Consider the following 14,420-nt stretch of genomic DNA (forward strand, 5'->3'; position numbering starts at 1 on the left):
ATTGAATTAGGGAAATAATACATTTAATTTAAATTATTCAACCTTTACTTAAAATATATATTCATATTATAGTACCAAATACAATAGTTTCATTATCTGCCACAGATTGTAATAGCAGCAGAATAGTTAATTTTGTATCAGTAACTGTAATTATAAAATATATCTCTAAATAATTTTAATATTTTAAATAATGTTTTTAATCTAATTAATTCCTTATAAAACATTCAGATGAAGCAGAGATCTCTGCAAAAGTGCTAGATAGGAAGAAGATAAACAAAAGTAAGAGACAAATTTAGTTTTATATACAATTGTATTTGGCTGCTAGTATACAATTTGCTAAACTATTACTATGCTATACTATACATTATTTTACTTTATTACATTACTATATAATGTAGAGAATAATATGAAGTCTACTAAGTTGTATAATATATTGTATTTTCATTCAAATATTAACACAACAGTAATGCTGATGTTTCAATGTTTGGATAAGATTTTAACTTCTCTCAGAGTAATGCATTTGAAAATTATTATTGTACCCTAGTTATTTTCTTATATAGTTTTTATTTATTTTTTCATTTTCTAATAATAAAGAGCATACTGTAAGTCTACTACATTATAATGTCTTTCCAACAGATTCATTTATCATCTATTGTATAAAAAAAGCAACTATAACTGAGCACTGAGGCTATAATTGTTAAAACAGTAATAAAAATGAATTAAACATTTTTTTTAAAGCAATAAAAATGAGCAAAAACGCATTTTGTCTTAGTTACGATAAATTGTATTTAAAAATATTGTGTGAACTACTAGAGAAAAAAATTTATATTTTAAAAATGTTCTTGCTATTCTATGATAAAGGTGTAATATTTAATCCCTCAATAAATTTTTTTTTTAATAAAACAATTTACTACAACTCATTTTCTAAATATTAGATAGTTGAAAATGGAACTTCATTATTCTACTGAAATAATTTTCTGAAAGCATATCTCAAAGTATTTAAAAACATTAATTATAGCAAGTTATTATTTCATAAAACTTAAAGTAAATTTTCTTATATTGGTCTGTAAATGTAATAAAAAAAGTCAGTGTGAAAATTTAAAAGTCTGAACATTTTTTAAAGATTTATTACCCCATCTGGTAAGGATTCAAAATTAACATTTGGAAAAAAAATAGTTCAATCATTTGAAATATTTAAAAGTTAGAAAGATTATTGATACAAATTTTTAGGGGTAGAGGTACTTTTATGAAATTTAATTTTTTAAAGATTTATTATTTTATAAGCTAAAAAAAATCCAGTATACTTCAAGATATAACATTCTCTCAATCTCTGTAATTCTTAATCTGATTTTATATTTTCAAGAAATTAATAAACCAGTTCACCTAATGCACTACAAAATCAATAGTAGAAATTATTCAATTTCTACTATTGTAAAGTATTTGTATTTCTACTATTTGTAAAGTATTCACTTTACATTAGTTACTGAGATCGTGTGAAGTAATAAAAGCGATTATCCTCCTTTAGTGGTTCTGAGAATTTTTATTCGAATTTGAAATTGATATAATTTTATGTTATTTGAGAATTTCATTTTAATATTATTTTTTAAACTCTTCCCCATTAAATAGAAAAAAGTTAAAAATGAATATGGGATGAGCTGTGATTATAAAGTATCTCAAAAACTTAATGTAATATATTTTTTAAACATTTTTATGTTGTTTAAAATAAGTGATTACCATAATAATTTTTATAAAAATCAAAACTGTTTTGTTTGGCTTGCTAAGATAATTCGCTTGTATGTGATTAGTTATTGTATAAACATTTACAGCAATAATTTGTTATAGAAATAATGACCGTAAATTATGAATTTTACGATTCAGTAACAATTTTTACATACTAATAACTACAGGATTCATAATCTCCCGCTAGTAGAATACATATCCTTGTTTTCCAAACTAACCGCTTTGCACAACGCCGGACGCCAGCTGGCACGGTAATTGTAGTTATTGAATTGTGAATTTAATTAATTTAGTGGTTTCATATTTGTCTACGTATGATATTATTCGATTAAAAGTTTTTAAAATGTGTATCGCATATAGTCTTCTTCACATTTTGTAAAAGCATACAGTTTTTTTAGTTGATTGGTTGTTTATTTCACAACTTTTGTAGTATAATCTCTACGAAGTAAGTTAGCGAGGTTATGATCTTTTCGTAAGTAGTGACGTTATAGGCTTATGAACCTATATTACTCATCCAACCTTTTGCTGTACATTGTATAATTACTTTCTTGTCAGCTGATTGACGTAACAGTAGTGACCAAAAGGTGTTTACTATTTTAATTTTGTTGTTATGATTCGAGTAGAATCGTGTTATGTTTGATATACGAAAAAATTGAATAAAATTCGTTTTAATTCATTTGAAAGAAAAAAATATAATTGGTAAAATCTTTTATTCCTCATTTTTCTAAAATTAGTTTTTTTATTACATTTTCCTGAAGACTACTAAAAATATAAAATAAGTTATGATTTGCCGAAGCCCGTGCAAAGTGGTAGCGACCTTTCATTCGGAAGGTACTACGTTCGAGTCCGTATAAGGCCTGGCATTTTTTATTCACTACAAATTTAAAAAAGTAGGATGAGTAATTGCTTACACTGCTTTGTGGAATAAAAAAAGAAGATATTTTGTATATCTATCCTACACTTGTCACATGTAATTAATTTACTGTATTGATTGCATTTGTATAAATTTGACATCTTTTAAGTATTTAGAAATATGATTCCAGAAAATCTGTTCAGAAGTATAGTGCAGTTTTTAGGAACAATATCCATCAGTTCAAACAATCTCTGGACTATATTTCAAGTGTTGAGTAGCAAGAAATAATTATTTTAATAACTAAATAATGCTCAAAAATTACAACAGAGTTAAAAAAGAAACTAATTTTATTTTGTTATAGCAAATGTTTTTAGAATATTGTCATCAATCATTTTTACTTAAAAACTTGTTCATGTTGTAAAGAACATTTTTTTCTTGTGTCTTAAAAGATTTATCTTTTTAAGACTGATTGTTTTAGGGAAGTATTAAATAATTATATGAGATGTTTTTCCAGCCTACAATTATGGCTAAGCCATTATTATTATTATTAGCCAAATTCTGTTCCATATTATTTTAGTGGTGGAGAGGATAAGTTGTTAACACTTACGTGGAGCTTATAATAGAAATATTTGATCCTTGTAATATGCCCATACTATTTTATTCAAAATAATTTTATCTGTATCCAAAGTTGATTTTGTTTTTCTTAACTTCTTCAGTGGTTTAAGTCATATACACCTGTTGTGTCATATCACTTTATGTCTTTTATCATATGTACTACTATTAAGATAACATTATTCTAAAACTGCTGTAAGAAGTCTACATATGCTACTTTGTTTTATTTTTAATTAATTTTTTAGGTAATCCTTCAAAATGAAACATAGTTCAAAGAAAGGTTTAAAACAAAAAGAACACAGTAGAGGAGCTGCATCTGGATCTGTTGGGGGGAGCAGTAGTAGTAATTTTAAAGGAAAGGAGGCTAGATTACCTAAAGTTCCTGATACAGCTGAAGAATGTACCTTAGCATTTCCTGATCTAAGAATCGTTGATAAGAATAAATTACATTGTTATTCATCTAGTAAGTATTAAAATTTCTGTAGTTATTCTTCATTTTAGAATTTGAGATCTACATTTTATTTATCGTGCTTTGACAACCATATGTTTTAATTCTAATAAACTAGAAAACTGTTACCAAACTGTCTAATCCATATTAGATCCTTACATCCAAAAATTGTTTTTATTATGGAACTAATCTTATTTGAGTTATACAGAATCAAGTGAAACATTGATGTATCATTTTATATTTAAAATATTTCCCAAGTAAATATTGTTACTTGGTAAACATATTGCTATTCTAACATGAAACATCATTTAATACAATTATGTAGTATAATTGTAAACAAACTAATCAGTCCTGCAAAAAACTTTATAAAAACATTAGAATAGACAGGGGCATTTGTTACAACAAAAACATTCATGTCAGCTCAGTCCTATGTTTTTAGTGAGAAAATGTTGTAATTTAAAGAAAATTTAATCACTGTATACTCATCAATGAATTACAATAAAATATTATTATGGTGGCAGTGTTATTTAGTGCACAGCTGTCTAAAGTCATTTTTTTTATTTATTTATTTTTATTGCATTTTATGATCTTCAACACTTATAAAGAGTCAAATAAACATTTTTTTTGCAACATACTTTTGAAAACAACCGCCCAAATTTTTTCAGTTGTATTTAATACTGAAAAATAAGGAGGCAATCTCAAAACATTGTGACAACCTTTCTCAGTTAAAATTGAATAGATTTTAAATAATATAAGATGCGGCTTATGCAGTTTTATTAAACTGTTCAGGTCTGGTTTCAACATTGTACTTGTAAATGACATGTTATTTAGTGTAAGCCAATCAATCATATTTCCTTTTCTTTTGAACTTTAGAACTTTTTTTACCCGCTGCTCGTAATCAACAGAATTCATATTGTCATGGTAATATCCTGTTTTGGCACCAGATTTAGATATAAGAAGCATGTTCTTGATGAAGTCAATTTCAGAACCAGCATGAACAATGCAAGCGCACACTTGCATGTAGAAAGTGCAGCATCAAGGTTGGTTGAGACCAGAGCCATCTATATACAATATTGATTTGGTATGAGTAGCATGTTCATAGGATTTGTCCATGTAAATTATAGGTTATTTTAGTTATAGTAATCTAATAGCTCTTACATAGCTTCAGGTCCCAGTTTTCTAATTTTTCTATTATCTACAGTTTTTACCATTTGAACTCCATGTCTTTGATAATGCACCATAAGGACCAAAAGCTTCCTTGAAAATTGATTTTCTCTTTTACGACTGGTAGTATCAATTGAAGAGTAACGTGTTTACTCTTATTATTGTGAAAATTAAAAATAATTTCATGAATGACGCTTTTATCAAAGTTATCCATGGATGTTTTAATTTTTTAGTATTAAAACGTTTTATAGGAGTATTAAAGCATTAATTGGGAGATTAGTTTTTGCTTTGTATAAATTTTTTTGAACACTACTGAGTGAAATTCCATAGCTTTCTGAACATGTTTAAGAAGGATCAGTCCACCTTGTGCCTCCTTTGTCTTAAAGTTGAAAACATTAAACATGACTCTCGTCTGGCTGTGGATAAGTGCATTCTCCCCCCCAAAATGTGTTTCATGTATACCGTACTACTTTCACCTTTCATGATAATGAAGGGGAATTATAATACTATCCTTTGTTAAACTTATTGTAATCTAAAGAAACAAAATCCATTAACAACAGAAAATGTAAAAATTAAAAAATTGTAAAAACACTGATAATCTTATAAACAAAACAACACGATGGTTTCATAAAACTAATATAATATACTCACACAGACACAATCATACAGACACAGTTACAAACACACTACGACAGCGAAGAAACAAACAAAACAAACACAGACTTATTGTGGTTTGCAACAAGCTTTATCACTGCTTTACTAGTTGGAAAAAACTTTTTTCTGTAAAACTAAAAATTTTCCCCTTAAAAGTATTAAAAAAATGAAAAAAGTTCATATTTCTTTCTTTTTTTCTGAACAGGTCTGCAGAGGACTAGGCAAACATCATTTTAATAACTTCTATACTGCTTTTCCCTCTCCCAACAGAATTCCTTCTTTCTTTCACTATGCTGTGCTTTTCATTCTTCTGTCAAGCAATAACATTCACAATAACAACCTCTATTCTGCAGATTTTTTTCTATCATGACAGTTTTTTTATTTCAATATTTACTTTAGTTAGGTCTTCCTTTACTTCTTTTATGTATGGGGATGAAGTTTTATATTTTCAAAATTTATAAAAAGTTTTGTTCTATCTGAATCTATCTGAATCCATTTGAATCATAAATGGATTCCCACAAATTTGTCTTTTTTTGTATTGTGGTTTCCAAATCTTCAAAATTTTTATTTATTTTTTTCTTTAATTTTGTAAATCTCTTTATTTGACTTCATTCTGTATCTGTCTTTTTGTTTTTTTAGGACCATAGATTGTTCTTAAAATTTTCCTTTCAGTTTTTAAAAGTAATTTTGGATTTGTTATATTGGAGGTTTCTGTAGCATAGAGGATTACTGGTTTCATTACGCTATTATAATGTTTCAATTTTGCATTTATGGGTAAATTTTTCTTGTACATACATTTAGTTAAAAATTTTAATTTCTCAAGAACTGTTTTTCTGCTTTCAAGCTTATTATTATTCGAGCCATTTTAGGTTATTTTATTTCACCTAGACATTTAAATTTATAAAAATTTGGTTTCTATACATTTCTTGTTTTATTTAGAATTTGTCATATTTTCTGTTTTAGAAAGGGAGTTTTGTAAACCCATTTTTTTGGCAATTATTTTCAGATCCTCAATTTGATAAATTACATCTGTTTTTTAATTTGCCTGTAAAGCCAAATCATCTGTGAAAGTTAATTAATGTAGTCTTTATTTTCAAATCATCTGTGAAAGTTCAATAATTTACTCTTTATTTTTCCTTTCCCTGCCCTAATTCCAAAAGCAGATTGTTAACATTCCAAAATGTTTTCATTATTTTATCTAGTCCTAGTTAGAGTATAGGGGAAGGACCATCAGTCTGTCTCAGACTTGTTTTAGTTTCGAACGGATCGCTGACTTTGTCTAAAAATTTTATTTTTGGAATGTGTTTGGTAGAGTTAGTTATATTGAATTTATAATTGTCTGATCAACTCCATATTGTTTCATTGTGTCAGTAAAAGTTTCCCTGTTTACAGAATTACATGCTTTTAGAAAATCAACAAATGTTATGAATAATTGTTGATCTTAATATCTGGTTTTTAATGATTAATTTAAAATTTAAAATCTGTTCTGAACATGACCTACCCCTTCTGAAGCCTCCTTGAAACTTGTCTAATTTGGATGAATTTGTATTTCTAAATTAACAGTAATTTAGAAAAAAATTTCTATGCTACTATGTTAAAGAGGGAGATCCCTCTGTAATTATTCACATCTTTTTTATCATTCTTTTTGTGAAGAGGATGGGCAGTTGCAGTTCTCCTAATATCTTTAGGGATATTTTCTTTCTGCCAAATTTTTCCAAAAAGTTCTACTGTTTCCGAAAGAAACTTTTTATTGGTTAATTTCCACCATTATTAGCACAATTCCACGTTTATAATGTCCTCACCAGGAGCTTTATCATTTTTCAAAGATTTTGTAGTTTCTTTTATTTCTTCCAAATTTGTTAGTATGGAATTTTTGTTTTGTTAGGTTTATAATCAAAATTTAACTTATTTTGTGGGTTATAGTCAAAGTTTAACTTATTTTGTGGGGTTTCGCAGTTTAATAAATTTCTGAAATATTCTGCTAGGTTTCACAATTCTCTTTATTATTTGTAGCTAGAGATCGATGTTTTCTTTTAAAGTATAAGTTTGGTGGGTTGTACTTTGTGATTTTACTTTAAAAATTTTGAGTATTATTGTTTTTAAAATATTCATCTAATTTTTCAATTTGTTCTTTATGATATTTGCTAATTTCTTCTCTCAGAATTTTGTGTGTTGTTTTTCTTAGCTTCTTCAAAATTTGAAGGTTACTCTCATCTTTTTTAGAATTCTAGTTCTTCCATCTCGGAGATTTTTTCTATAGCCAATTCACGTTTAGAATTCTACCATGGATGCTTTTTTATTGTATTGTAATGGACCGACTTCCCTGGCAGTATTTATTAAACTCTCTTGAATTTCTTTTGGGAATTGTTTGCTAGGATCTTATTCTGGAATTCCTTTTTATTTGTTTCTAGGATTTTGTAGTAAAATTTTAGGATTTTAACTTCAGGTTTTCGTTTTAAAGCTGGAATAAAATTTATTTTAATTTGAGATAAATAATCAGAAGTTATATTTTCTAACTTTTACTCTCTGAATTTTTTTATAGCAGTTTTTAGATGATCTAACTGAAATTCTTCCTTACAATTTTAGCTTTAAAATTGGTTACATTATTGCAAGGTTACAATTTTTACAGATTGGATTAATCTTTTTCCATTTTTATTTGTTCTTTTATGAGCTGGGTACTCTCCAGTTATATTTAAAAATTTTCTGTCTGTACCCAACTAGGCGTTGAAATCTCCCAGTAAAATTTTAATATTATTTTTAGGAATTTTGATTATGTAGTCTTCTAGACTATCCCAGATCTTGATTGGGTCTAGTTATTTACTTGATTTATTGGGGCACAGACATTAAAATATATTTCTTATTTACAGATTTTAAAGTTGAAAGGGACAGTCTGAATTTATAGATTTAGGATTGAAATTTGGAATCTACTATGAAAGCAGTTCCTAAATGTGACTTCATTATCATTCTTCCACATTTCCCTATATAGATTTTGAAACCATCTAATTAAAATGCTTTCTTCGTCTGAAACTCTGGTTGCTTGTATTGCTAAGATTGAAATATTATATTTTTTTAATGCACTAGTTAATCGTTTTAATTTTCCAACTTAGATTAAAGAGTTTATATTGAAAGTGTCAAAAAAATATTTTCTTTTGTTTTTAAAACTAGAGGTTTTCTTATGATCCTCTGACTCATCAATTTCACATAACTTGAAATACCCAGGCACCCTGAAATCCAATTGCCTGGTTTTGTCTTTGGGGTAATTTATTATGTGAGAAGTCATTTCCATGACATAAATTTTGACCAACATTATACTACTAAGGTTGTGAGCTGTAGAGGGTTTTGTTTTAGTTCACTTAATTTTACCCTTTATTGGATTAAGTTATCCAGCTGCACCATCATGGAGCTGCGCATCTTTATTGTGTTATTTTAGAGATTAAAATAGGATGGAAAAGAAAGGTACTCACGAAGATATTAAAACCAAAAGCGGCCATATATTTTTTTATGAAAAATATTTTGTCTATTTTGTAATTTAAAAAAAAATTCTTTATGGTATTGTAATTTTTGTTTTATTGTATTAAGTGTAATTAAATATTCTCTTTTTACAGCGATTATTCTATATTTTATTGCTGGACACATAATTATATTCTTATAGAGATAGTTTTAAATAATTTTTTTTTAATTAGCTGACTGCTGTGTAGACCATTATTGATCTAGTTTTAGTTTTTTTGGAATCTTTATATAACATTTTTAGCTTTCATTATTGGTGTGCTGTATTCTTTTGATCAGTGGAATCAATATCCTATTTTAAATTTTTTCTTTTATTTTTTTAAAGTTATTAATAAAATTCTATTCATTAATTAGTAAACATACCAAATGATTTATCTTTTTTTAACTAAAGTTAATGAAAATATAAGTAACAATACATTTATTTAACGTTCAATCACTATTATTAATTTAGTGATTTATTGATTTATCTGATGCTTTTTATAATTTTTTTAAAATTGAATTTCACATTTTACCATAATATATTTTGTGCTAGTTTTGGTTTATTTTCTAAGATTTATATTTATATTGGTTTTAGTTTATATTATTATTTTATAAGATTTTATCAGTGTTAATAAAATGAAAAAGAGAAAAATAATAATTAAATTCAAAAATGAATAAAAATTAAAAAACAGTTTTTTTTTACAGTTTGACTTTTGAAGTTATACCAAATTAAAATCAAACTACTAACAGCTGTCAGTCATGATTTACTTTGCTGTTTCATTGAGAAATTCTCCATTCTGTGGTACCAGTTGTTTTCTATATATTTTAAAACTCCATACAATATTTTTCTTTATTACAATTTCTTATTTTAATATTTTAATTTTTTCTGAATCAATGTATATGTAGATATTGTATTTATATTTACCATTTTATTTAATGTTTTTAGAGAACCATTCGTGTGTAAAAAGATTGTCGATCATATTTGAATGGGTTAAGAGACGTTGAACAAAAAATGATTTAAATAATTTTTTCAAAAGTAAACATCATATTTTAAAGTTCAAAAATCTAGTAAATCTTATTGGTGTAATAATTATACAGCATAAAGTACTTAGATTATAAAATTACCAGGTGTGTAAATATGAAACCAGAATTTGCCCATAGATTGCCCAGATTTTCCCCTAGCTGTCAATTTAGTTACCTTCAAACCACATCATTGGCGCCATTTTCTTTCTTTGACAGCTGACAAAGATTTTCAACTCGCTACAATACAAGTTTCATACAACAGCATAGTTTTAATTAGTGTTGAACATGTTGAGTTTTGTACCTACAAACTACGATTTGTGGACAGCATTGATTTTCTGTTACCATTTAAAGAAAACTGCTGCAGAATCGCATTGAATGCTTGTCGAAGCTTACAGTGAGCATGCTCTTGGTAAATCACAGTGTTTTGAGTGGTTTAAAAGATTCAAAAGTGGTGATTTTGACATGAGAAACGAAGAACGTGGAAGACCACATAAAAAGTTTGAAGACAGTGAATTGCAAGCATTGTTGGATGAGGATGACGCTCAAATGCAACAACTTGCGAATCAATTAAATGTAACATGAGAAGCCGTTTCCATACATTTGAAAGCCATGGGAAAGATCCAAGATGAGAAAATGGGTTTCACATGAACTGAATGAAAGACACAAGAAAACCGAAAAACCACTTGCAAAATGCTGCTTGCCAGGTACAAAAGAAAGTAATTTCTCCATTGAATTGTGACAGGTGATGAAAAGTGGATATATTTCGAGAATCCTAAGCGTAAAAGATCATGGGTAACTTCAGGCAAACCATCGACATTGATTTCAAGGTCAAACTGCTATGAACAGAAGACAATGCTCTGTGTTTGATGGGATCAGAAGGGTGTGATCTAGTATGAGCTGCTAAAACCTGGCGAAACCATTAATACTGAACACTACCAACAACAAACGATTGATTTGAATCAAGCATTGCGTGAAAAACAACAAGAATATCAAAACAGGCAACACAAAGTGATTTTGCATCATGGTAAAGCATGATCACACACAGAAAAAACTATTAAAGGAAACGATTGAGGCGTTCAGTTGGAAAATGCTTTTTTCGCATGCGGCTTACTCACCAGACTTGGCTCCATTTGACTATTATTTATTTGCATCGATGAGACCTGCACTTGCTGAGCAGTGCTTTACTTATGAAAATGTACAAAAATGATTCGATGACTGGTTTTCCTCAAAAGAGCAACAGTTATTTTGGTTGATCAATTAAATAAATAATGATGGAGCCTATTGGTTAAATTATTATTATGATTATTGATCTCCACGCCAAAGTAACAATATGTCTCTCTTTTATCTGGAAGGTTCTGAGTTTGAATCTCAGTCAGCCATGACATTTTTTTATATGCCACAAGATTAATTTTTTATTTTAAAAGTAGGATAACTAATTGAGTGTAGACTTGCAATTAGCGGTTAGAAAATAATTTTTTTTCCAAGTTTTAAGTAAATCAAAAGAAGAGATGATTGGAATGGATGATCTGGATAATTTACAACTCGAATTAGAAACTTTATTATCAGCTGTATCTGTTAGAATAAGAGATCTTCAAGGCGAAATAGTTACTTTAACCAATACTGATGAACGTATTAAAGATAAAAAAGGAAAATTAACTGCTGGAAAAACAATGTTAACAGTAAGTATTTTTATTATAATTATTTTTGTTAATTTTAAAAAATTTATCTCTTAATCTTTTTTTTTTTTTTATAAGATGCATGAAAATAAAATAATTCTGGTATTACAGTTATATCATATCTACTATTAGGGAAATTTGAAAAATTAATTGCCAGCACTCTAGATCTATCTGCACTCTTATAATTTGTCTTAACTACCAACTTGAAGCTAGCTGCATAAACGTGATGGTTTAGTATGGTTTAATAGTCATGTAGTTTGATTTTTATTCATCAAAATTTTTAAACTGATTAACTTATCAGGTTAAATATTTCAATAATACTTTTTTCCAGTTATTCTTCTCTTGACTGGATTAATTTGAAAATCAAAGAAAAAATCTGTCCCCAATGAGATTATCCATTATGTAATTATTTTTCAGGATTTGAATGAAACATTTCCAGGTGAAGCAACCCTACATAAAAAAAGTTAATTATTCACAAAAGTTACATGACTTTAAGTCATTTAAATGAGAGAATTTAGGAAACAATTTTAAACTTATAAAAAAAAAATTGTGTATGGATATTATTTTTTGTTCTACAAGTTGCTAATATTTTAATTTATTTCACTGATAGTATAGAAAAGCTATTTGAAATAAAGAATTTACTTAAATAACAAAATATAACTTTTCTGCTAATTAATTTTCAGATTCCTATTATTTTATGATATTCTTTAATTTCAGAAAGAAAATAATTATGAATTATTATTTTTTTCTTTTTAAATCACACTAAAAAATAATTTTGTCAATCTTCATTAAAAAAAAAAAAAAAATACAACATGATTAGGTTTAAAGTAATAATAATAATTTCTTTCAATTTATCTTAACAGTAAATGCTTACAATATTGCCAACAGATTTTTTTTAGCTACAAAAATTCAGATTATTATAACATAAATTACATATACCTATATTAAAAGAAAACTAAAACACGCAAAGCATTTCTTTATTTTAATCTAATAATTTCTTTTCCAGTATAAATTAGTATTGCTGTTAAAGGTGGACGTCAGCCATGCCACTGGCCAGGCTTTATTTTACAATTCACTTGCATTTATTCAGATTTATTGTGTTAAATGTTAATTTAATTGCTTCATTTATGATGTTTATTTGCATTAAAACAAACATGCACATACTTTACAACTTCAGAAATATTATTCTACAGACAGAAGTATTATAAACTTGAGATGATTACATTTCTGAATTGAGTTATATTTACTGTTCTGTATTTGCAATTTAAAAAAACACATGAAGCATAAAGGCTGCCAGTTCAATTCTATGATTCTGATATAAATGTAAATATAAACTGAAAATTTTATGAAGTTTTTCATGTTTTCAAAAAAAAACCTGCACAACCATCCTCTCACAATTCTGAATATCTATTATTTTAATTTTTGTGATTTTAATGATTGTTTAGTTAATATTATTAAATAAAACACATGCTACTTGTTTTAAAGGTAAATATAATATTTATAGTCAAAATCTTAGTGTCTTTTAAATTCAAACTCCGTAAATTATGAACAATCCTTTGTCAAGGAAGGACAATAAGTATTGTAGATGTACAGGAAGAAACGTGTTATTTTATCTAGATTTGCAATATTAGTTCTTATATTTTTATGATATTCTTTTCCTTCTGATTTCATTATTTATTTTGCTTTGAGTAGTTGTTCCTCAATGTAATTTAAAAATATTTATCACCTTATAAATGGTCTTAGCTTAAGTTCTGAAAGTTTATAGTAAGATAGAAAATGAGGTACAGATATTATGGTGGTGGATGGCAATCATTAGATTGTCGCATGTGCCAATTAGTCTAATGGAAGTGGTGTTAGAGAAACTTTTATGTTTAAAAAAAAGAAGTAATCCAACATCCATTGATTGATGTAAGTTAGTTGAAGGAATGTATTACTAAGTTGATGGAAGAAAATCTATGTTTAAAAACAAGGTTTGGAATTGAAGGATAAAAAAAAATTCTCAGAAAAGTAAAATGATTAATTTGGAGGATTATGCTAAACCTAATAATTGAATTTTTAAAGGGATTACCCCTAATTAATAAATGATAAAGATGCAGATTGTTGAGAATTTTTGTGTTTCTGTTTTAAATATATTAAATAATATTAACGTAAATCACATTCATCAGTTAGGTTAGAAATGTTTATGGAATGTACAATGCGACAATCATTATGCATATTCCCGATGATAAGGGCTTGAAAAATATTTGTATATTAATTGTAGGGCATGCCCATGTGATTCATAGTGATTTTAGTGTCAAAAATTGAAAAATTTGTATTGTATTGGTGTTGCTAATGAAGGAAAAATAGAAACTGTGGGTGAGAAAAACTGTATGCCAGTGGATAAACTTTATGTTCATGTGAAATGTTTATGTACATGAGGTGCTGGTTTAAGTTAGGAGATTGCAGAGCTTAATGATATTTTATTAAAAAGACAGATAGGAGTTTGACTCAGTATGGGGATGGAGATCATGTGTATAAAGTGGTGATCTGCCAAGGTACCCTTGGTATTCAGTGTGATTAAGCGATAATGATTTGGAAATGGGTAATCATAGTAATATTAAATTCAGTGGTATTTTAGTGGGGCTTGCAAGTAAGTATGATAATAGTAATTTTAGATGCTTAATTATCTTTTGATATCTCTTCTTTATTTTGAAACACATATGGAAAGAGAACAATTTTGTTGGGTGAAGGGGATTTTTTTTTCACAATATATAATGTAACCGGTTAT

At 27.2% G+C, this 14,420-nt stretch overlaps 1 protein-coding gene across 5 annotated transcripts in view; it reads left to right on the forward strand.

Annotated features, from left to right (window-relative positions):
* Positions 1-1,963: 1,963 nt before the first annotated feature.
* Ada3 (transcriptional adaptor 3) overlaps positions 1,964-14,420 on the forward strand; it is a 40,777-nt gene continuing 28,320 nt past the window's right edge. For 2 of the 5 annotated variants that reach the window (XM_075374280.1, XM_075374284.1), the window contains exons 1-3: positions 1,998-2,182; positions 3,448-3,665; positions 11,463-11,656. In XM_075374280.1, coding sequence (XP_075230395.1) covers positions 3,461-3,665; positions 11,463-11,656 — 399 coding nt within the window. In that variant the 5' untranslated portion in view covers positions 1,998-2,182; positions 3,448-3,460. The other 3 variants (XM_075374283.1, XM_075374282.1, XM_075374281.1) reach the window with 3 other exon arrangements.

This window comes from Lycorma delicatula, chromosome 8 (genome assembly GCF_047948215.1).
Source record: "Lycorma delicatula isolate Av1 chromosome 8, ASM4794821v1, whole genome shotgun sequence".
Lineage (NCBI taxonomy): Eukaryota > Metazoa > Arthropoda > Insecta > Hemiptera > Fulgoridae > Lycorma > Lycorma delicatula.